Below are 23703 nucleotides of genomic sequence, written 5' to 3' on the forward strand. Positions count from 1 at the left end.
CCTCCCTTCCCCTCCACCCTCAGTCATTCAGCCGAAGGTATAGGAAGAGAAAAGGAAAGGCTAAAAGGTGCAGAGGTGACTGAAGTTTACAAAAAATATAAAGAAAAACTGTCTTAAAAAGAACAGGGTGGGCCGGGGACTCGTCATATCGTAAAAGAAATTAATTTATCAGGTAAGCATAAATTTACTTTTCTTTTACAAAGATATGACGAGTCCACGGATTTCATCCTTACTTGTGGGAAACCAATACCAAAGCAAAAGGACACGGATGAAAGGGAGGGACAAGACAGGAACCTAAACAGAAGGCACCACTGCTTGAAGAACCTGTCTCCCAAAAATAGCCTCAGAAGAAGCAAAAGTATCAAAGTTGGAAAAAGTGTGAAGGGACGACCAAGTCGCAGCCTTACAAATCTGTTTAAAGGCCCATGTGGAAGCCACAGCCCTAGTGAGCCGTAATTCTTTCAGGAGGCTGCTGTCCAGCAGTCTCATATGCCAGGCGGATGATACTTCTCAACCAAAAAGAAAGAGGTAGCCGTAGCTTTCTGACCCCTACGCTTTCCAGAATAAACAATGAATAATGAAGATGATTGACGGAAATCCTTAGTTGCTTGTAAGTAAAACTAAGGCACGGACCACATCCAAATTATGCAACATACGCTCCTTCTTAGAAGAAGGGTTAGGACACAAGGAAGTAACAACAATTTCCTGATTAATATTCTTATTTGAAACAACCTTAGGAAGGAATCCAGGTTTGGTACGTAACACCACCTTATCAGAATGAAAAATGAGATAAGGAGAATTACACTGTAGTGCTGAAAGCTCAGAAACTCTTCGAGCAGAAGAAATAGCAACTAAAAACAGAACTTTCCAAGATAACAATTTGATATCCATGGAATGCATGGATTCAAACGGAACCCCTTGAAGAACTCGAAAAACTAAATTCAAACTCGAGGGAGGAGTAATGGGTCTAAATACAGGCTTAATTCTAGATAGAGCCTGACAAAAAGGCTGAACATCTGGCACATTTGCCAAACGTTTGTGAAACAGAATTGACAAAGCTGAAATGTGTCCCTTTAAGGAACTTGCTGATAACCCTTTCTCCAATCCTTCTTGGAGTAAAGACAGAATACTAACTTTACTCCATGAGTAACCCTTGGATTCACACCAATAAAGATATTTACGCCATATCTTATGATTTTTCTAGTGACAGGCTTTCTAGCCTGTATCAAAATATTGATGACCGAATCAGAGAATCCTCGCTTCGATAAAATCAAGCGTTCAATCTCCACGCAGTCAGCTGCAGAGAAATTAGATTTGGATGTTGGAAAGGACCTTGAATGAGAAGGTCCTGTCACAATGGAAGTTTCCACGGTGGCAGAGAGGACATGTCCACTAGATCCGTAAACCAAGTCCTGCGTGGCCACGCAGGCGCTATCAGGATCACCGAAGCTCTCTCCTGTTTGATTCGAGCAATCACGCGTGGGAGGAGAGGAAACGGTGGAAACACATAAGCTAGGCTGAACAGCCAAGACATCTAGCAGTTCGGCCTGAGGATCCCTTGACCGGGATCCGTATCTTGGAAGCTTGGCATTCTGTCGAGATGCCATCAGATCCAATTCCGGTCTGCCCCATCTGAGAATCAACGAGGCAAATACCTCCGGGTGAAGTTCCCACTCCCCCGGATGAAAAGTCTGTCGACTTAGAAAATCCCAGTTCTCTACTCCTGGGATGTAGATCGCTGACAGATGACAAGAGTGGACCTCCGCCCAACGGATTATCTTGGATACTTCTATCATTGTTAAAGAACTACTTGTTCCCCCCTGATGATCGATATATGCCACAGTCGTGATGTTGTCCGACTGGAATCTGATGAATTTGGCCGAAGCCAACTGAGTCCAAACACCCTGAGCCTTCAGGGAGTTCCAAACTGCACCTCAGCCCAGAAGGCTGGCATCCATTGTCACTATCACCCACGAGGGTCTGCGGAAACAAGTCCCCTGGGACAGATGATCCGGCGACAACCACCAAAGAAGAGAGTTTCTGGTCTCTTGATCCAGATTTATCTGAGGAGATAAATCCGCATAATCCCCATTCCACTGTCCGAGCATGCACAGTTGCAGTAGTCTGAGATGAAAGCGAGCAAATGGAACGATGTCCATTGCCGCTACCATTAATCGAATTACCTCCATACACTGAGCCACTGATGGCAGAGGAATGGACTGAAGTGCTCGGCAAGTATTTAGACTCTTTGATTTTCTAACCTCTGTTAGAAATATTTTCATGGCTACCGAGTCTATCAGAGTTCCCAAGAAAGGAACCCTTGTCTGTGGAACTAGTGAACTCTTCTCTATGTTCACCTTCCAACCGTGAGATCTCAGGAAAGACAACACTATGTCCGTGTGAGATTTTGTCAGTTGATAAGTTGACGCCTGAATTAGAATATCGTCCAGATAAGGCGCCACTGCTATGCCTCGCAGTCTGAGAACTGCCAAAAGAGACCGTAGAACCTTTGTGAAGATTCTGGGTGCTGTGGCCAACCCGAAGGGAAGAGCCACAAACTGATAATGTTTGTCCATGAAGGCAAACCTTAGAAACTGATGACGATTCTTGTGGTCCACAGTAGTCATATATTGACCCTCCTGGATCATTGGTAAAATTGATCGTATAGTCTCCATCTTGAACGATGGGACTCTGAGAAATTTGTTTAGACACTTGAGGTCTAAGATGGGTCTGAAAGTTCCCTCTTTTTTGGGAACCACAAATAGATTTGAGTAAAACCCCTGTCCTTGTTCTGATTTTGGAACTGGACAAATTACTCCCATGGTAACAAGGTCTTTTATACAGCGTAAGAACGCCTCTCTTTTTATCTGGTCTGCAGATAATCTTGAAAGTTGAAACCTCCCTCTTGGGAGAAAATCCTTGAAATCCAACTGATAACCGTGGGTCACTATTTCTAGTGCCCAGGGGTCCTGAACATCTCTTGCCCAAGCCTGGGCAAAGAAAGAAAATCTGCCCCCTACTAGATCTGGTCCCGGATCGGGGGCCACCCCTTCATGTTATCTTAGTAGCAGCAGCGGGCTTCTTAGATTGTTTTCCTTTATTCCAATTTTGGTTGGATCTCCAGACTGACTTAGATTGGGTAAAATTCCCTTCCTGCTTTGTGGAGGAAGAGGAAGTAGAAGGTCTTCCCTTAAAATTCCGAAAGGAACGAAAATTATTCTGTTTACCCCTCATCTTAACAGACTTATCCTGAGGTAGGGCATGGCCTTTACCTCCTGTAATGTCAGAAATTATTTCCTTCAATTCTGGCCCAAAAAGGGTCTTACCTTTAAAAGGGAATAGCTAAAAGCTTATGTTTTGATGACACATCAGCAGACCAAGATTTGAGCCACAACGCTCTACGCGCTAAAATAGCAAATCCTGCATTTTTCGCCGCTAATTTAGCAATTTGAAAAGCGGCATCAGTAATAAAAGAATTAGCCAACTTGAGAGCCTTAATTCTATCCAAAATGTCATCTAATGGAGTCTCAACCTTCAGGGACTCTTCCAGAGCTTCAAACCAAAAAGCTGCTGCAGTAGTTACTGGAACAATGCAAGCAGTTGGTTTAAAAGAAAACCCTGATTAATAAACAATTTCTTTAGGAGACCCTCTAATTTTTTATCCATAGGGTCTTTGAAAGCACAACTGTCCTCAATGGGTATAGTTGTACGCTTAGCCAGGGTAGATATAGCTCCCTCCACCTTAGGGACCGTTTGCCACAAGTCCCGAATGGTGTCCGATATGGGAAACATTTTCTTAAAAGGAGGAGGGGGAGAAAATGGTATACCTTGTCTATCCCATTCCTTCTTAATAATTTCCAAAATTCTTTTAGGAACCGGAAAAACATCAGTATAAAGTAGGCACTTCTAAATATTTGTCCATCTTACACAATTTCTCTGGTGGTATCATAATAGGATCACAATCATCCAGAGTCGCTAAGACCTCCCGAAGCAACAGACGGAGGTGTTCAAGCTTAAATTTCAAGGACATAACGTCCAAATCTGCCTGAGGTAACACATTCCCTGAGTCTGAAATTTCTCCCTCAGACAGCAATTCCCTGACCCCCAACTCAGAACACTGTGAGGGTACATCGGAAATAGCTAATAAAGTATCAGAGGATTCAGTATTTACATTAATACCTGACCTACTGTGTTTACCCTGCAACACTGGTAATTTAGATAATACCTCTGTAAGGGTAGTTGACATAACTGCAGCCATCTCCTGCAGAGTAAAGGAATTAGACGCACTAGAGGTACTTGGCGTCGCTTGTGTGGGCGTTAAAGGTTGTGACACTTGGGGAGAATTGGATGGCATAACCTGATTCTCTTCAGATTGAGAGTCATCCTTAGGCACACTATCTTGACCTAAAATATGGTCTTTACAATGTAAGGCCCTTTCAGTACAAGAGGTACACAATGTAAGAGGGGGTTCCACAATAGCTTCTAAACACATCGAACAATGAGAATCCTCAATGTCAAACATGTTGAACAGACTAATAATAGCCACAAAAGTCGTTTAAACACTTTATTTATTGTTTTAAATAAAACTTTGAAAAACGTGTACTGCGCCTTTAAGAAAGAAAAAGTGAACAATTTTTCCAAAACTGCTTAAATAACGTTAATTTGTTACCAAAATTCACTAAAACTAATTGGTATATCCAAAAAATATTGCACCCTATGAGAAAGGTGAAAAATAAGGCTCTAAAGTGAAAATTATATCAGTTTACACAAAAACACCCTCCACACCTCGCCACAGCACTGCTGTGGCGTCTAGCTGCCCCCAGGGTACTTCGGAATGAATAGCCAACACTCCAAGCCAGAGACTACTGTCCAGGAGCAACCGGAGTTACTGCTTGCTGCTTCTCTGTCAGAAGGAAGTGCGCATCTGAGCGTGTGAAGACAAGCCCCGCCCCTTATGGCCGAAGTTGGAGTAGGCCCAAACACAACCGCATGGGAAGCGGTTTATCATACAGCTAAGTGGAACACAAAACACACCCCAAACACATCCCAGCAAGTCATGCTGGACATATAAGAAATAACTTAATTGTTTAACAGCTTATTGATTAAAAGTCCTTATGCCTCTCCCAGAGTGTCATATCATGCCCTTATGTCAGAAATAAAAAATAACAAGGGACTCCAGTAACACCCTTCTATGAAACAGGTCTTCTGCTTACCCCATTCCCATATAGGGAAATAAATGCCAGCAAGTTCTGATATATCAAGTCTCTTCAGAAATAAAAGGCTGCACATACCTTAATGCTGGTTGTAGCATGAAACCGGTCTCCATACTGAAGATGTCTCATGTGTACCAGCGTGGATCTTAGTTACAACGAAAGAGAAAGAAAAAAAAAAAGAGAAAGAAAAAAAAAAAAGAGAAAGAAAAAAAAAAAAAAAAGAGAAAGAAAAAAAAAAAAAGAGAAAGAAAAAAAAAAAGAGAAAGAAAAAAAAAAAAAAAAAAAAGAAAAAAAAAAAAAAGAGAAAGAAAAAAAAAAAGAGAAAGAAAAAAAGAGAAAGAAAAAAAGAGAAAGAAAAAAAGAGAGGAAAGAGCAGGAATCTGATTTTTTGGGGAAATAAAACTGTATAAAATAGTACTTCCATGAAGTACTACGATATTATGTGACGTTTTGTGTCTATGAACAATGTAACATTATGAAAAAAAAACCCATAGGTAATAATTCTCTTTGCTGCTGTTTATAATTAGTAAAGATTTGATGCAAAATATGAAGCCTCCTGTCTTGCCATAAAATAAACATAAAAACATGGCGTGGTATTGCTGAGTGCAAGTTATTTCTGACAAAAAAGAATATTCATGGCAACAAAAACAAACAAACAAAAAAAAACAATGTATTAGTCAGTTTAGTAGGATTAACTTTTGACACTAGGAGTGTCTTCAACAGCAATACTTCATTATACATACCAACCCCTCACTGGCTTTAAAAAAAACATTTAGGATATTAGTGTAAAAGAAATCATCTGTCTGCTGGATGAACATGTGACTCCTCAGCTGAAACATTTGTGCAATATTGTGCAGCTGAATGAGAGGAAGTCAATTAAATTGATTCTGACAAATAATGTAAAAAATGTATTATTCTGATTATAACAAGATCAAAAACTATTATCAAACTAAGTGAGGTTTCTCCTCTTCCACATCTCACACACACACAAAAGATGATCTAGGAGCCAGAGATCTATTAAAGAGCCAGTGTGCAAATAATTGTATAAGGACAATCAGCTTACGACTACGAGCCGAAATGCGTCAGCTGTGCTTTCCATTTTTTAGCCATGTTGTGTATATACTTTTAAAGATATCACTAATAAATTTTGAAGATTTTATACTCTAGCTGGTGCTCCGTTCTTTTCATTGGACAAATAATTGTAACCTCATATAAAAGAAACATACCTATTTTACAAATTTAAAGTGAAGGTAAAGTTACCTTATTGTCCATGTATTATAGCATTCTGTTTGTCAAATCAATATGACTTTCATTCATCATTTTTCATATCATTGCGTATATATGAAATAATTACCGTTATAAAGCAATTCATAATTGATCCCCCAATTCAGCCCGTTTTTTGGGGGGAGTTTTTTCGTGTCGATCATGTTATCCTAAAAAACAATTCAAATTCTGGCCGTTAGGCGGCCGTCAATCCACGTCACCCGCCCCTTGATTCATTTGCGCATGCGCGGCTAAATTATTATTCTGATCGAAATCCATGCGCTCTCCCGTTTCACGCATGCGTAATGGCAACAGTAAGGAATTCCAATACTGAAAAAAACATCACCGATTATCGCATGCGCAGATTAAAGCGAATTAGGTAGATAGCGCATGCGCAGTTAGAAGCTGCACCAGGAGCGCGCTTTTGAGAGACGTAGAGAGCGGGTGGGACCGCTCTCTATACGTCACTAAACTGAAAACCAGGAATTAGGGGTTGGGAGGAGTAACAAGCAAAACGGCAGGGATTTATAAAGATATATATTTTTAAAAATAAAGATGTAATAGAAAAATAAACTTAGTGATTGTGTTATATTAATATTAACAAATGAAGGGCTCTGTTCTGTAAGTAAAAACTTTACCTTCACTTTAACCTAATAACATGAAATTGTTCGGTAACAAATATTTATTTTTTAAACTTTCCCTTATAATTCCTAATGTGTCCAACGCCATAATGCTCGGCCCCAAGAGAAGGACAGAAGGAAGAAAATAATTCAGCATGCCTAACACCTTCTTTAGGATTCCTTGCCAATCATTGTAGATATTATAATGAACATAACACTCCACTAGCAACTTGGTATGCAAGCGCTAAAAACTATGTGACCGCATGTGCTAGTTGACGGTAGTAGTCACCAGTGTTCCTTCTAAGGCTAGTTTAGTGAGCAACCCAGCAGTGAAATAGTTAAAGCAATTAGCAAAGACTAAACAATACAAGGTGTGGTTCCCTTATTAACTATTTTACTGCTCGGCCGCTCACAAGAGGGGACATTGGTAATCACGGCATCCCTTTGCGTATGCGTAGTTCCGTAAGGCCCCAAAACTACACCAGCTGAGAGAAGGTTACAATTTTGTGCCACAGCTTATGACACAGAAGACAGAATAAACACCTGCTTATTTTCACTTGAAGGGACAATCTACACTAAAATTGTTATTGTTTAAAAAGATAGATAATGTCTTTACTATCCATTCCCCAGCTTTGCACAACCAACATAGTTATATTAATATAATTTATCATATTTAAACCTCTAAATTTCTGCCTGTTTCTAAGCCACTATAGACAGCCTCTTATCACATGCTTTTTTATTTGCTTTTCACAACAGGAGACTGCGAGTTCATGTGGGCCATATAGATAACATTGTGTTTACGCCTGAGGAGTTATTTAAGATTTAGCACAATACAATACTAACTGGAAGTCAATAGATAATAAATTAAATGTAATGTGATCAGAGGGCGGTCAAAAGATGCTTAAATACAAGGTAATCAGAGAGGTTAAAAGTGTATTAATATAACTGTTGGTTATGCAAATATGGGGAATGGGTAATAAAGGGATTATCTTTTAAAACAATAAAAATTCTATTGTAGACAATAAAGTACAGATAAAAAGTTGATCAAATATGAATGAATGATTAACCTATTAAACTGTAGATAGTTCACCTCCCAATAATTGAATTCATTTTATTGTTGTATCTATGCATATCTAATGATATATAACCAAATCAGTAATGGTCTCATAACTGGAAAAATAATCTTAAAAAAGTAATTTAAATCAAGATCTAAATCAAATCCACCCAGCTTCAAAATAGGCACTGGGGGAGAGTAAAAAGGAAATAACCTCAAATTTGTTTTTCATAATGTCTAAAGCCATCAAGGGGATGGAACATGATTTTCTAATAATTGCATTTTATTTTTTATTAAAAGGAGAACAGGGAGCATAAAAGTTCTGCAAAGTAGGAATATCCAAGAACAGGAATTAATATGAGACTATTTGTAATGCATTTTAAGAGGGAAGCAACAGATTAATTAGTAGGGAAACGTCCAAAATATATAAATATACATGTGTGTGTGTGTGTGTATGTATGTATATATATATATATATATATATATATATATATATATATATATATATACACACATACATATATATATATATATATATATATATATATATATATATATATATATATATATATATATATATATATATATATATATATACACACACACACACACACACACATATATATATATACACACATACACACACTCTCAAGAAACAAAATGCAATCATTTCATCACATCCCCTGAACTCAAGCAGGCTCTCTCTTCCATGGTTGCAAGGAATAGAGGAAAGGTCATGGGGATTTCAACTTAATGTTTAATAGGTGCCCTGGGAGCTTGGTTCCTTTATGTATTAAAATGTTTTGCAATGAAGAGGCAGAGGAACCATATGCAATAAAAGTCAAAGAAGCAGAAGTGAGATACTCACAAGGCTGAAAATAGCTTTATATGAACAACTACATAATGAACAGTACTAGAGCATGAAAATACTTTTGTGCATTCAAATACATGGTCACGTTTTAGGCAATTTACTTACTAACTGCCCTTATTTACAACAGATGCCACTGTTTATTATAATATACAAACTCTGACTTGTTGTTCCTAAGGAAACATAATAGAATGTAAACAAGTATTTACATAAAAAGTCACTTTACTTTCAAATTTCCTTAACCCCTTAAGGACCAGCGACGTACCCTGTATGTCACTGGCCTTTTTTTGGGACTTGATTGTTTTATAACGCGATCTTGCCACCAGCGTTGAGACTGCTCTATTCCAAAAAGCCTGCTGGAGGGAGGGTATTAATAGCGTCTTCTTGCTAGACTTGTGCTATTATGTCCTGAAAAAACCCTTAACGACCAGTGACATACAGGGTACATTGTGGTCATTAAGGGGTTAAGAGAGAGGTAAAGAGATGCATATTTCCTGCTTTAAATGTTTTGGTGAGAACTTACACAATGGGATGAGGACAAGCTTTTTTTTTATTATTCTTTTTTTATTATATATACAGTTTATAGTCATCATCAAAATAAAAAACAAAGGGACAATGAACAAAGGATAATATTTATGCTGCTGCCAGAAATAGAACTGCAAGTCACTATTGTAGATACTGCCTACAAGTCCTGAAGCAGAAATATGTTAAATACCTAACTACAAAAAAACAAAGCAATATAGGGGTGGATTTGACAATTATGAGCCATTGTCCACTGGATCCCAGCAAAACATTAACAAGAAATTAACTCTTTAGTTCCCATTAACAAAACTGACTTCCAACACCATCTATGTAAGTAACATAAAAAGGGCAACCTTTATTTTAAATGCAGGAGAAACCTGTCCCCCTGCAATTGCCACTTGTGATGCTGCATTGCATGACGAAATTAATTGTAGCCACCAATCAGCAAGCGCTACCAAGGGTAATGAACGAAAAATGAGCTGGCTCCTAAGCTTACATTTATGCTTTTTCAAATAAAGATAGCAAGAGAACAAAGAAAAAATTATAATGGGAGTAAATAAGAAAGTTGCTGAAAATTGAGTGTTCTATCTGAATCATGAAGAAAAAAAAATATGGGTTTAATATCCCTTTAAGTATGCTCACACTCTTTGCCATAAGTGGTGAACATTCACAGATCAGTGATACTGTAGTCTTCTTGGCAAGGCATATTGTGCACAATACAGGGTGCTGTATGTGTTTCTTTTTGCAGAGGCTAAATTGTGCTTTTTTACTCCTGAGGCATATTTAGATTTATGTAACTTAAATTGTGTTAAACAAACTAACAACAAATGCAAAAATGAAAAACTTCCACTTTCTACTGTGCAAACTAACCCAAAATGATGGACCTCGTTTTACAACGGTTCAATTTACACCGTTTCAGAATAACAACCTTTTTTTCCCAGTCATGTGACTGCTATTGAGAAGCAGTACATTTATTAAGTAGGTGGAGCTGTCCGCTGGTGTTACAGCAAAGCCAAGCAAGCTGAAATTAATCAGTTTAACCAGACCTGAGCTATCGAGCAGATTTCAAAGGAACAAGATCTTCCTGTCTATAAATCAGTCCAGATTGGAATGCATAGAAAGAACTGTTTGCAGAAAAATGCAAAAGAAGTCTGTTTTGTGTGATTATTTTATTAGGTTTATAATGCTGTTTAGCATTTAAAAAGTCTTCATTTCAAAGCTTTAAAAATAATGTATTAGGTGTTACTTATGACAATTTTGAGAGGGGCCTGGAACCTATCTCCCTCACTTCCCATTGACTTACATTATAAACTCGGTTTCAATTTACAATGGTTTAATTTACAACTATTCCTTCTGAAACCTAACCCCGGCGTAAACTGAGGGCTACCTGTACAAGGTACAGCTGTCAGAAAGACAGTAACATCACTAATTTGTGAAAGTGCACCGCTTCTGACAAAGGATGCAACAATACGTGCATTTCCATTTGGTGGCATCCAGTATAAAGAAGCAGAGGTTTACCAATGAGCATGGTGTGTAGTAACCATGCTACTGTAGTTATACCCAGCACATGCAACGCTTCGGAAAGGTAGAAATACATACATATGTATAACCAGCACCAATTCTGGGGTGGGGCTGGAGGATGCAATCCTCCTCTATTAATTACTGAAAGCTCTTAAACCTCAAAACTATAATAAAATAAAAAGGTAAAAACAGGTGTTAAATACGGCTCAACCACTAGCACTGTAGTCAATGCAACCATGCTTACAAGGTCAGGCAAGGGAATGTGGACAGAACAGTCTATACAACAACAACAAAAAAGAAAAGACTTTAAGGGAAAAGCAGGAGAAGAGGCTGAAGGTTGTTCCATGGAATACGGAAGATAAGAGTCCAGAGATAGGCTGCCACGTGCACATGGCTCTAGAGAAACAAAGTGGTCCCAGGAAGCAGAAGAAGCTGTACAAGTGCACGTGTCAATTAAACTTTCAACAACGTCACTATGGTAGGATCAAAACTTTGTCACCATAGTTACCTAGTGTCTAATGTTTTTAAGCTCTGTAATGCAAAGACTCACATGAATTACCGCATAATTTTGAGTTTGATTACAGTAATGCAATTAGCAAGAATACTGTGGGTATAATCAATCCCTGACCTTATAACCGATATTAAAATACCCCTTGTGATATTTTAAAAACTCATGAAAGTTTGAAAGGAAGACAAATAATTGCTGCACTACAATTTTTGACTTGTAGCATATGGGTAAAAAAAAAAAAAAAGAAAAAAAAAAAAGCTTCCTTCTAAATAAAAGTATTATTCCTAGGCGAGTTATTGCAATAGTCAAATTATTTTTCTAAATATTTATTGTGAAATGTAGAGATTATGCAGAGTCTGAAAGAAAATCAACAATTAGGCCAGTACTAGGCAAATTTGCTTGAATTACTGGAGTCCCCCAGACGCTGACATACAATTTTTTTTTAAAAGCCATGAAAAGTTGAACATATAGAAGAGATAATTAAAAAGAAAAAAAGGAAATTGAAAAAAAGAAACAAAAAAAACAAGCATATGAAAACGAACGGAGGGTTTCTGTTAAGAAAATAAGGACCCACTTTTCTCCCACAATATAAATGTAAAAAAAATGCTTTGTACAAAAAAAGTTGAAGTTGTGGAATTATAACATTTATCTTTAAAAAAAATAAAGACAAAAAGAAATAAGTTTGCAAAGGGACACTTATCAAGAAGTAACCAAGAAAATTAAGACACTAGGCATAACTGAACACTAACATACTAGAGTACATACCTATGTGAATGATTACCCAAAATAGTAAGGCTGGCTATGAATTATAGATTAGTGCATTCATCAACACTAATTTGTTGAAGATTTTTCCATGGCATCTTTTTTTTAACAAAACACAGCATGACAGCTTTGTGTTCATCTGAAGGAAGTGAAACCACATAACTGAAATGTATAGCAAGCCTTTTGTATGAACTGCAAGGCATGTGCTTATCAGGGATTTAGTTTTTTTTAAATTTAAGTCAATCGTTATCTCTTAACAACCCTAAGGATTCTTAAGCCTTTGCAGACTTGTGACATGCTGGGTAAAGAGGAATTATTTTATAAAATATGGTATTTGTTATCATAACAGTAATTTAAATAAACAAGGAACTGAAAGAAAAAAACTAGGGGAATCTCTCAAAAAACAGCTCAATTTACTGAATGTCACAACCAGAGACAGAAAAGGGGAGATGCAACCTGTTACTGATGAAAACATACTATTATTTCCCAGTGGTAGTATGGGACAATCTAAGAACAATATAAAGTATAAAGATACTGTAGACAAGAGGTAACCCATTCTAACGTTTGACTTACTAACTGCATAGGAAAGGTAATATCAGAAAGGGAGTATAAGGAAACAAAAAAGCAGGCAAGTTCAGTAGTGTTAAATCAGGGACACATAACCAACACATAATAATAGAAGACAAGAGTAGTACAAGGTGGCTTATAAGTCATGTCTATACAAGTAAGGATAGTCGCACAGGTCTAGGCAGTAACCAGTGTCCGCGCAGAAAGGAGGTTGGACAGAGACAGAAATTTAGTGAAGCAACAGGAAGGTGTGCTTGCAACACTAGATGGTTAGTGACCAATGCCAGGGAAAAAATAGATGGTCTTAAAGAGCAAAAAGTGACTGATGTGAGGATGAGAGCAACAGTAGTTATGGGCAGCAAATAAATATTGTAAAGAGGAAGTTGCTACATAGGGCACATAGGTTCAGCAGGCAATGAAGTTGTTAAATCAGTGCTTCATATCTCACAGCTGTATTTTAACCCCTTGATTGACCATTTGTATTTGCATGCATTTTATAAATATAATTATAAAAAAATCTAGCGCCTTGATTTTTGGAGAGGTGTTAAGAGTAGAAAAATGGCAGCATAGAGTAAGATCCTGTCCAGTCAGGAAGTGGATGCCAGAAATGAACATTGTCAGAACAATGAGAAGTCACTGTCCAAAGTGAGCCGCACCAGAGTGGCCACTGGCTAAAGTAAAGCATCTGGTGCCTGCACAGGGTACAACACATAGAAGGAAGGAAAAGTGGTCGTGCAGCGATAACACAAACAAGGCAGGGGCTTACATTGAGTGAATGATCATCAAGGCCCAGAAAAAGTATTTGCACAGACTAGGCAATACCAAGACAGTGAGAATGTGAGAAGAACCATAGCAGAGTTATATTAAACTAAGGAGGTGCCCACATGGAGCGAGCAGAGTAAAAACGAGAAAGGCTCCAGGAGGAAGGCAGTCTTAAGGCGAGAAAAGTCAGCAGAGGCAAGGTGAGGGGGCCGCAGGGGGCGAGCAGAGGCAAGGTGAGGGGGCCGCAGGGGGCGAGCAGAGGCAAGGTGAGGGGGCCGCAGGGGGCGAGCAGAGGCAAGTCGAGGGGGCCCCAGGGGGCGAGCAGAGGCAAGTCGAGGGGGCCGCAGGGGGCGAGCAGAGGCAAGTCGAGGGAGCCGCAGGGGGCGAGCAGAGGCAAGTCGAGGGAGCCGCAGGGGGCGAGCAGAGGCAAGTCGAGGGAGCCCCAGGGGGCGAGCAGAGGCAAGGTGAGGGAGCCCCAGGGGGCGAGCAGAGGCAAGGTGAGGGAGCCCCAGGGGGCGAGCAGAGGCAAGGTGAGGGAGCCCCAGGGGGCGAGCAGAGGCAAGGTGAGGGAGCCCCAGGGGGCGAGCAGAGGCAAGGTGAGGGAGCCCCAGGGGGCGAGCAGAGGCAAGGTGAGGGAGCCCCAGGGGGCGAGCAGAGGCAAGGTGAGGGAGCCCCAGGGGGCGAGCAGAGGCAAGGTGAGGGAGCCCCAGGGGGCGAGCAGAGGCAAGGTGAGGGAGCCCCAGGGGGCGAGCAGAGGCAAGGTGAGGGAGCCCCAGGGGGCGAGCAGAGGCAAGGTGAGGGAGCCCCAGGGGGCGAGCAGAGGCAAGGTGAGGGAGCCCCAGGGGGCGAGCAGAGGCAAGGTGAGGGAGCCCCAGGGGGCGAGCAGAGGCAAGGTGAGGGAGCCCCAGGGGGCGAGCAGAGGCAAGGTGAGGGAGCCCCAGGGGGCGAGCAGAGGCAAGGTGAGGGAGCCCCAGGGGGCGAGCAGAGGCAAGGTGAGGGAGCCCCAGGGGGCGAGCAGAGGCAAGGTGAGGGAGCCCCAGGGGGCGAGCAGAGGCAAGGTGAGGGAGCCCCAGGGGGCGAGCAGAGGCAAGGTGAGGGAGCCCCAGGGGGCGAGCAGAGGCAAGGTGAGGGGGCCCCAGGGGGCGAGCAGAGGCAAGGTGAGGGAGCCCCAGGGGGCGAGCAGAGGCAAGGTGAGGGAGCCCCAGGGGGCGAGCAGAGGCAAGGTGAGGGAGCCCCAGGGGGCGAGCAGAGGCAAGGTGAGGGAGCCCCAGGGGGCGAGCAGAGGCAAGGTGAGGGAGCCCCAGGGGGCGAGCAGAGGCAAGGTGAGGGAGGCCCCAGGGGTCGAGCAGAGGCAAGGTGAGGGAGGCCCCAGGGGTCGAGCAGAGGCAAGGTGAGGGAGCCCCAGGGGGCGAGCAGAGGCAAGGTGAGGGAGCCGAAGAGTCAAGGTGTGAGGGACACAGTGAATGAGCAGTGACATTTTCAGGTGGCTGCAGAGGTTGAGCAGTGTTAGAGTTAGGTTGCTGTAGGGGGTGAGCTGATTAAGGGTGAAACGGATGCCCTGAAAGAGCAAGGGTAATTTATGTCAGTATGAGGAAGCAGCAGATAGGGGAGAATAGCATTAATGTAAAGAGGTTGCTAGAAGTCAATAGTCTCAGGTTATGGAAGGTTTTTAGAGGGTTGAGCAGAGTCAGGCAGGTTTGAAAAGGTATGAAAAGTGTCAGGGGATAAAGGAAGCAATGGCTGAACAGTATCAGCCTCTGAAAGTTTTATGTGGCGAGCAGTGTACTGTATAATGCCAGGGTGAGTATGGTGCATTAAGTGAGCATAAGTTATGCGAAGATGCTCCATGGGAAGAGACATTTGGGTGAGGACGCAGCTGAGCTTTTTAAGGTCATGATGCTGCAAATGAGGTGCAGTTTAAGGGTGAAGATAGTACAGGATGTGAAAAGTGTCTGAGTGAGAAAGATGCAAACTGTGTCAGAGTCCTATAAGATGAGGATTATGGTTGTGGTTAAATAATGTCAGACAGGGGCAAACAGAGTCACGGGGAGGCAGCAGCAGGGGGAAAGTAGGGACAGTAACAGGAAGAGCTGGCTGCTACGGAAGTATACTGCCAGGAGAATAGAGGTAGGCATACATGGAGTGCTAGTACTACAAGGGATGGTCCGTGTCGGGACAAAAAGGTTGTCATGATCGGAATAAGCAGCGTTACTACACAAGTCACGGGAGACATCTGAGAGGTGGTTGCGAACTATATAGTGTCACGGAAGGTAAGCGGCTTTCCGTGCCAGTATACGTGAGGTACCAGAGTTAGATGTCAACTGAGAATAAGCAGCACTGGAAATGAAAACAATCAGTCAGTATCAGGGCAGGGCGAGTTGTTAGGGGTGTGAGTGATGAACACAAGTATGTATAGGTCTCTGATAACCGATGTCAGGATAGATAGTATCACTTAATGCCAATACTAAACTTTGCATCAACTCCCACTCATAACAATCCCCTGCTACCCTTCATGTGTCAGACATATAAATCCGGGTCATCTGCCTATATATTCGCGCAGCACTCACCTGCATTGACGCCATGATGGGATCCCGCCCCCTCCCTCCTGCGCTAACGTAACGCCTCACGTGACCCATACGCCCAGCAATCTCAAAACGCATGCTCGAATCCTCAGCGAGTTTAGAGCATGCTCATGCTGGTACTTTATTGAACGCATGCGCAGTGCCAGAAACAAAGCTTTTCTTGTTTTTGAAGATAAAATTACACACTAAACTCAGTGGGTCTGGGATCTAATGTTAGTACTGACAAGTTTTGAGGGCAATGGGATTTGATCCGAAATTTTACCTCACCATCATGTAGGCATATTGTGATAGGGTTTACAGGGCAATTGATCTGTTTTGTGCATAAATGAATGCACTGAAAGCAATCCGAGTCCAATCTGAAATCACATATGGAGGTTAGGAGCTGCAGCCTGCAGGCTCTATGGGATCTGATCATTGCCACATCTCCCATTTCTCTCATATAATCTACTAACTGCACCAGCATTCATTTATCTCAGTGTATCTCAACTCCAGTCCTCAGGACCCTTAACAGGCCAGATAACATAAATTATGCTTACCTGATAATTTCCAACGAGGGGAGGAGAGTCCACGACTTCATTCAATACTGTTGGGAATTATGAACCTGGCCACCAGGAGGAGGCAAAGACAGCCCAGCCAAAGGCTTAAATACCTCCCCCACTACCCTCATCCCCCAGTCATTCTCCCGAGGGACCAAGGAACAGTAGTAGAAATATCGGTATAAATGGTACCAGAAGAATTAAGTTTAGGTCCGCCCATCAGAGATACGGGCGGGAGCCGTGGACTCTCCTCCCCTCGTTGGAAATTAAATTATCAGGCAAGCATAATTTATGTTTTCCATCTAAAGGGGAGGAGAGTCCACGGCTTCATTCATTACTGTTGGGAACTTATACCCAAGCTCTAGAGAGGACACTGAATGAAACCTTTCTCCCAAAAACGTCAAATTTGTAAAACTTTGTAAAAGTGTGTAAGGAGGACCAGGTAAGCTGCCTTACAAATTTGCTCCATAGAGGCCTCATTCTTGGAGGCCCAAGACGAAGCCACAGCTCTAGTTTAATGACCCGTGATCCTCTGAGGAGGCTTATGTCCCGCTATCTCATAGGCCAAGCGAATCAAGCTCCTTTACCAAAAGGACAAAGAAGTAGAAGAGGCTTTTTGCCCCTTGCGCTTCCCTGAATACACCACAAAAAGAGATGTAGACTGTCTGAAATCCTTCGTAGCCCGATGATAAAACTTCAGGGCACGAACCACATCCAGATTATGAAGCAACCTCTCCTTAGAAGAAGAAGGGTTAGGACACAAAGAAGGAACCACTATTTCCTTATTGATGTTACGGTTAGACACCACCTTGGGAAGAAACCCCAAACCAGTGCGAAGCACAGCCTTATAAGCATGAAAAACCAAATAAGGAGGCTCACATTGCAAGGCAGCCAGTTCAGATACTCTGCGTGCCGATGCAATGGCCAACGGGAAGAGAACCTTCCAGGACAGAATCTTAATGTCAATAGAATGCATAGGCTCAAACGGAACCTTCTGCAATACCTTAAGGACCAAGTTTAAACTGCATGGGGGAGCAGACTGTCTAAAGACAGGCCTGATTCTAGACAGAGCCTGAACAAAAGATTGGATGTCAGGGAGCTCAGCGAGCCCTCTATGCAACAAGACTGATAATGCCGAAATCTGTCCCTTTAAGGAACTTGTGGCAAGACCCTTCTCCAAACTGTCTTAGAGAAAGGACAGAATCCTGGATACCTTCACCTTTTGCCAAGGATATCCATGCTTCTCACACCAGGGCAAGTAAGTCCTCCACACCTTATGGTAGATGCCACGAGTGACTGGTTTCCTTGCCTGAATTAGAGTATCAATCACACTTTCAGAAAAGCCTCTCTTGGCCAAGACTAGGCGTTCAATCTCCACGCAGTCAGCCTCAGAGAATCGAGATTTTGATGTTGAAAAGGGCCCTGTTCCAACAGATCCCTGCGACAGGCTAACCTCTACGGTGGAGAGGATGACATTCCCACCAAATCCACAAACCACGTCCTCCGCGGCCACGATGGAGCAATGAGAATGGCCGAAGCCCGCTCCTGTTTGATGCGTGCCACTACACGAGGTAGAAGGGGTAACGGTTGAAATATGTAAGCTAGGCTGAATCCCCAAGGCACTGCTAAGGCATCTATCAGCTCTGCCTGGGGATCCCTGGACCTCGACCCGTAACAGGGTAGCTTGCAGTGGCGTCACTAGGGGGGTACAGGGGGTGCGGCCCGCACCCGGGTGACACCACTCTGGGGGGTGACACCACACACCATCAAGTTGTATTTTACTATATAGTAATATTATATACTTTTATTTGTAATCGTTCCGGTAAACATCTATTCCCAGCCATTTCTAAACTAAGCTATTATTAAAATATTTAATAATTGTGCGCAGCACAGCACCGCCCCCACTCACACATGGCAGATGATTGGCAGCTGCTGGCTGGCTCACGCATGGTCTCTCTCAGACATGGCCCCCCACCAATGGTCTGGCACCACCCACCATCAGAGTGAGATCTGAGATGATATCCTATTCCCAGCCATGACATAAGCCATCGATCACCAGTGCATGCCTCCCAGACCAGTCTGTCCCTCCCCTCTAGTAGACCGGACACGTTCCTCACAGGCTCTATTGCAGCCTGAGACTGCTGGCACAGCACACCACCATGTGAGGAACGTGACCGGAGATGATCACAGGCTAAGGGGGAGGAGCAAGAAGGAATACTGCGGCTGCACAACTGTTCTGAGGATTAGGAAAGAGCGGGATGACAGTCGGCTGGTCAGGTGACAGACTGGTCGAGTGGAGAGTGACATAGATCGTCGACGTGGGGACCGGAATCCAGATCAACAACAGTAAGAACTAATTACAGTTAAAAAAACTACTGTCTCACTGACTGTCACAGTCTCTGTGCACTCACTCACAGACAGTCACAACTCACAAGTTGTTTGATTCTAGAGACTTAGCCCATTTTCTAAGGGAAGCGTGGATGGGGAGGAGCTAACTTCCTAAACTCGGAGAAAGAGCCAGCTTCCTTCCTATGCGGCTAGCAGTGTGCTGTGTTTGATACTCAACCGTTAGGAGCAACAGGCAGAAAATAAATATCAAATATGTAATATATGTTTTACTGATATGGATACTTAAAGTAAGCTCTATGTAATATGTTTTTGCATGTCTGTGGGTTTGTGTGCAAGTGTGTGCGCAGTGGGCTCTGTACTTTGTGAGTGACTATTCTGGTAGCAGTGTGTGGATGCGAGTGACTCACTGCCTTGATTCCTGTGTCTGCATTTGTAGTATCCTTGTTTGTTTTTAAATGTCTTGAAATATTCTCGGATGCCTATGTGAAAGCCTCATGCATTGTACATATAAGTCCTTGGGTATCTTGTGTTTATAGGTGGCTGTACATGGATATTTATGCATGAGTTTTGATGTCTCTGGCACATGTTGCTGAGGGCTTACTAATGTGGGTCTTAGTGTTATCCTGTGTGTTCTGTATGAGCATGTGTGCATGCTTTGTTATTTATGTATTTTTCTGTGTTTGTGTTTATATATCTTTGTGTGAGTACTGTGGGTAACTAGATCTATGTACGTTTCAGTTTGTAAGCATGTACATTGCCCATTGTGTGGGTTTAGTTTTCTATAAGTGCAAGAGTGATTATAATAATTATTATTTTTTTGTGTATGTGATAGTTAACCCTAGAATGGTCTTGCTATTTGTGTTTGATATTTATGTATGAGTATGACTGCATGGATGCACGTGTGTTTATTTGCTGGCCCATGTTTGTTAATATTTGGTTATCTTATATGTGGGTATCTGCCTGTGGTATTGCTTATGTGACTGTGGAGGTATATATGTGGATTTGGGTAATCTCATAAATGCATTGGTGCATATGTATGGTGATTTGATTATGTGTATGAGCTACTCTACATCTGATTTGAAATTCTGTCACCCCACGTAATTTCACGGGCTCCTAAATGATCATAGGCAGATGAAGACTTTTATATGGTTATTGCATATGCAGACATTGATAATTTCAAGATATAGTAGATTTCCTGCCTCCTATATCCTAAATAAATGTTTATTATGCTATTTTATCTACAAGCTAGTAAATGTTCACAAAAATTAGCTGCAAATATTTTAAAACTCATTCATCTATCGAGCAGTGTACTCTCTGCCCTTATTTATATATATATATATATATATATATATATATATATATATAAATATATATATATATATATATATATATATATATACATATATATATATATATAAATATATATATATATATATATATATATATACATTTCTTGGGGGGGGGTGACACCAAGCCTAGTGACGCCACTAGTAGCTTGCAATTGAGTCTAGACGCCATGAGATCTTTCTTTGGCGTTCCCCACCTGAGACACAAATCTCCGCAAACACTTCGGGGTGAAGAGACCATTCCCCCGGATGGAAGGATTGCCTGCTGAGAAAGTCTGCTTCCCAGTTGTCCACACCTGGAATGTGAATCACTGAGAGTGAGCAACTGTGGGACTCCACCCACTCCAATATCCGAGACACCTCCCTCATGGCTAGGGAGCTCCTCATACCTCCCTGATGTAAGCCACTGAGGTTATGTTGTCAGTCTGGATGAAGCTGAACGCCCCCAGAGGAGGTCATGCCTTCAGAGCATTGTAGATTGCTTGGAGTTCCAGAATATTTATCGGGAGGAGAGACTCCTCCCGGGACCCCAAACAGCTCCACATCCTGCCAGACTCGCGTCCGTGGTGACAATCTCCCAGGACGGTCTCAAGAAGTATGTCCCCATGGACAGTTGCTCTGGACGGATCTACCAAAAGAGGGAAATCTGAGTCAGAGCATCCATGGATATCTGCTGTGATAGATCTGAATGATCACCATTCCACTGTCTCAACATGCACAATTGAAGAAGCCTGAGATGGAATCTGGCAAATGGAATGACGTCTATGCTGGAGACCATGAGTCCGATCACCTCCATACACTGAGCCACCAAGGGGCTTGAGGAGGACTGAAGGGCAAGACAAGAGGACGCAATCTTCCGGCGTCGATGGACTGTGAGAAATATCTTCATGGACATAGAGTCTATTATCATGCCCAGGAACTCCACCCTGTTGCTGGGAACCAGGGAACTCTTTCCTGAGTTGATCCTATGCGAGACTGAGCGACAGCGTCTGGACCAAGATGTCGTCCAGATAGGGCGCCACAGCAATGCCTCTGGATCTGGCCACTGCAAGTAGTGCCCCTAGAACCTTCGTGAACACTCTCGGGGCCGTTGCCAGACCAAAGGCAAGGGCCACAAACTGGAAGTGTTGGTCCAGAAACGCAAATCTTAGGAACTGGAAGTGGTCCCTGTGAATTGGCACATGAAGGTAAGCGTCCTTCAAGTCTATTGTTGTCATGAACTAGGGTTGCACCGATACCATTTTTTTAAGACCGAGTACCAAGTACAGATACTTGTTTTCAAATACTCGCCGATACCAATTACCGATACTTTTTTATGTCATGTGACAGTTTACCAAGCACAATACAGACTAATTATTTAAGATTCCTTCTTTATAATTATGAAGGACTGTAGCTCAAAAGACATTATGAAATAATAAAACAGTTTTATTTGTCACAAAGTTCACAGAACATGTTTAGAAATAAAAATATTACAATAAAATATATTAACAACAACAATAAATAACAAATATAAAATTGCAACCAAACAAAAGTGCCATACAGTAAAAAATAGAACAGAATACTGTTTAATCATGGTGAACAACACTATGGGCTAGATTACATTTGACTGGTAAGCTTTACCAATGCTCTCATTACACGTCCTACTCCATTAAAGGCTATGGAGTTGGAAATGTGAACAGAGCATTGGTAAAGCTTACCAATCAAATGTAATCTAAATCTAGTAGTATTTTTGCAGGATGAGTGTTCATTGGGATTAACTTAATTTTTCCTATGAGTACTATTCCTGCAATTATATAAGCTAAGATGTTCCTCAGAGTACAGTATGTTTTGAACATAATTGTGCAAGATGAGAACTAGCAGTATAAAAGGCAATCTAGCAATTAGAATAATTTTTCAAAAGTTAGTGGCAAGTTCTTTTTAAGGAACAGAACAGAAGCATCTCTGCATGTTCAGCTATAAGTCTGTTTTTGCTATCAGTAAGGAGGTTCAACTTTCCACACTACTGCATGGGGCAGAAAGATATTTTTGGGCCATTTTAGCCAGAGCTGGAAATCTCAGTTTATTAAATGCCCAGTACTTCAGGGGTTTGTCTGAGTGATCTCTCCTACAATAATACAAATACGAGCAATTTGTATTGGCAGAACAGTAGTAAACAATTTTTAGTTTATTCTCCACTCCAGCTTTCAATGAAATGGGAACATGCAGTTTGAAAAAAACACCACAAGATAGCATATGGGTAGTAAGTGGAGGTATCGGTTTAAGTATCGGTGCATTTGCACGAGTACAAGTACTCATGCAAGTACTTGGTATCGGTGCAACCCTATCATGAACTGTCCCTCTTGAACTAGGGGCAGAATAGATCTGATCGTTTCCATTTTGAACGATGGAACACTCAGAAACTTGTTTAAACACTTTAGGTCCAGAATCAGGCGGAACGTCCCCTCCTTCTTTGGAACCACAAAAAGATTTGAAAAGTACCCTAGACCCTTTTCTGCTTGGGGTACTGGTACAATAACACCTAGAGAGCAGAGATCCCTCTCACATTCTAGAAAGGCTTCTCTCTTTTCCGGTCTTGAAGACAGGTTTGATAGGAGGAATCTGCCTCTGGGTGGATCGGATCTGAACCCTATCCTGTAACCCTGGGCGACAACGTCCAGAACCCAAGGATCCTGAACGTCCTGCAACCAGGCTTCTGAGAAGAGAAATAATCTGCCCCCTACTTGGTCCGGAGACCGGTCGGGGGCCACCCCTTCATGTCAATTTTGTCTCGGCGGGCTTCTTGCTCTGCTTAGACTTGTTCCAAGAATGAGCCGGTTTCCAAGTTCCCTTGGACTTGTTCGCTTTCCCGGCAGGCTGCTGGTGCTGGGCCTTGTCCGCACGAAAAGGAACGAAAAGTAGATCCTTTAGACTTAGCCTTCTTATCCTGCAGTAGGAAAGCTGCCTTGCCTCCCATAACCATGGATATGATTGAATCCAATCCTGGACCGAACAGAATCTTTCCTTGAAAAAGCAGGGACAACAGACTCGACTTAGAGGTCATGTCCGCAGACCAAGACATTAGCCACAGAGCCCTGCGAGCTAAAACGGAAAAACCTGACACCTCAGTATTCAGGCGAATAATTTGTATATTGGCATCACATATGAAAGAATTGGCGATCTTCAGCACCTTAATCGTATCCTGTATCTCGTCGATGAAAGTCTCCCCCTTGACCATTTTACACAGGGATTCA

General features: G+C 42.0%; 1 protein-coding gene across 2 annotated transcripts in view; it reads right to left on the bottom strand.

Moving 5' to 3' along the window:
- Positions 1-16281, bottom strand: part of UBE2W (ubiquitin conjugating enzyme E2 W) — a 65997-nt gene extending 49716 nt beyond the window's left edge. The window contains exon 1 of one of the 2 annotated variants that reach the window (XM_053715132.1): positions 16228-16281. In XM_053715132.1, coding sequence (XP_053571107.1) covers positions 16228-16242 — 15 coding nt within the window. In that variant the 5' untranslated portion in view covers positions 16243-16281. The remainder of the gene's footprint in view (positions 1-16227) is intronic. The other variant, XM_053715131.1, reaches the window with a different exon arrangement.
- Between the last annotated feature and the right edge of the window lie 7422 nt (positions 16282-23703).

This window comes from Bombina bombina, chromosome 5 (assembly GCF_027579735.1).
Source record: "Bombina bombina isolate aBomBom1 chromosome 5, aBomBom1.pri, whole genome shotgun sequence".
NCBI classification, from domain to species: domain Eukaryota; kingdom Metazoa; phylum Chordata; class Amphibia; order Anura; family Bombinatoridae; genus Bombina; species Bombina bombina.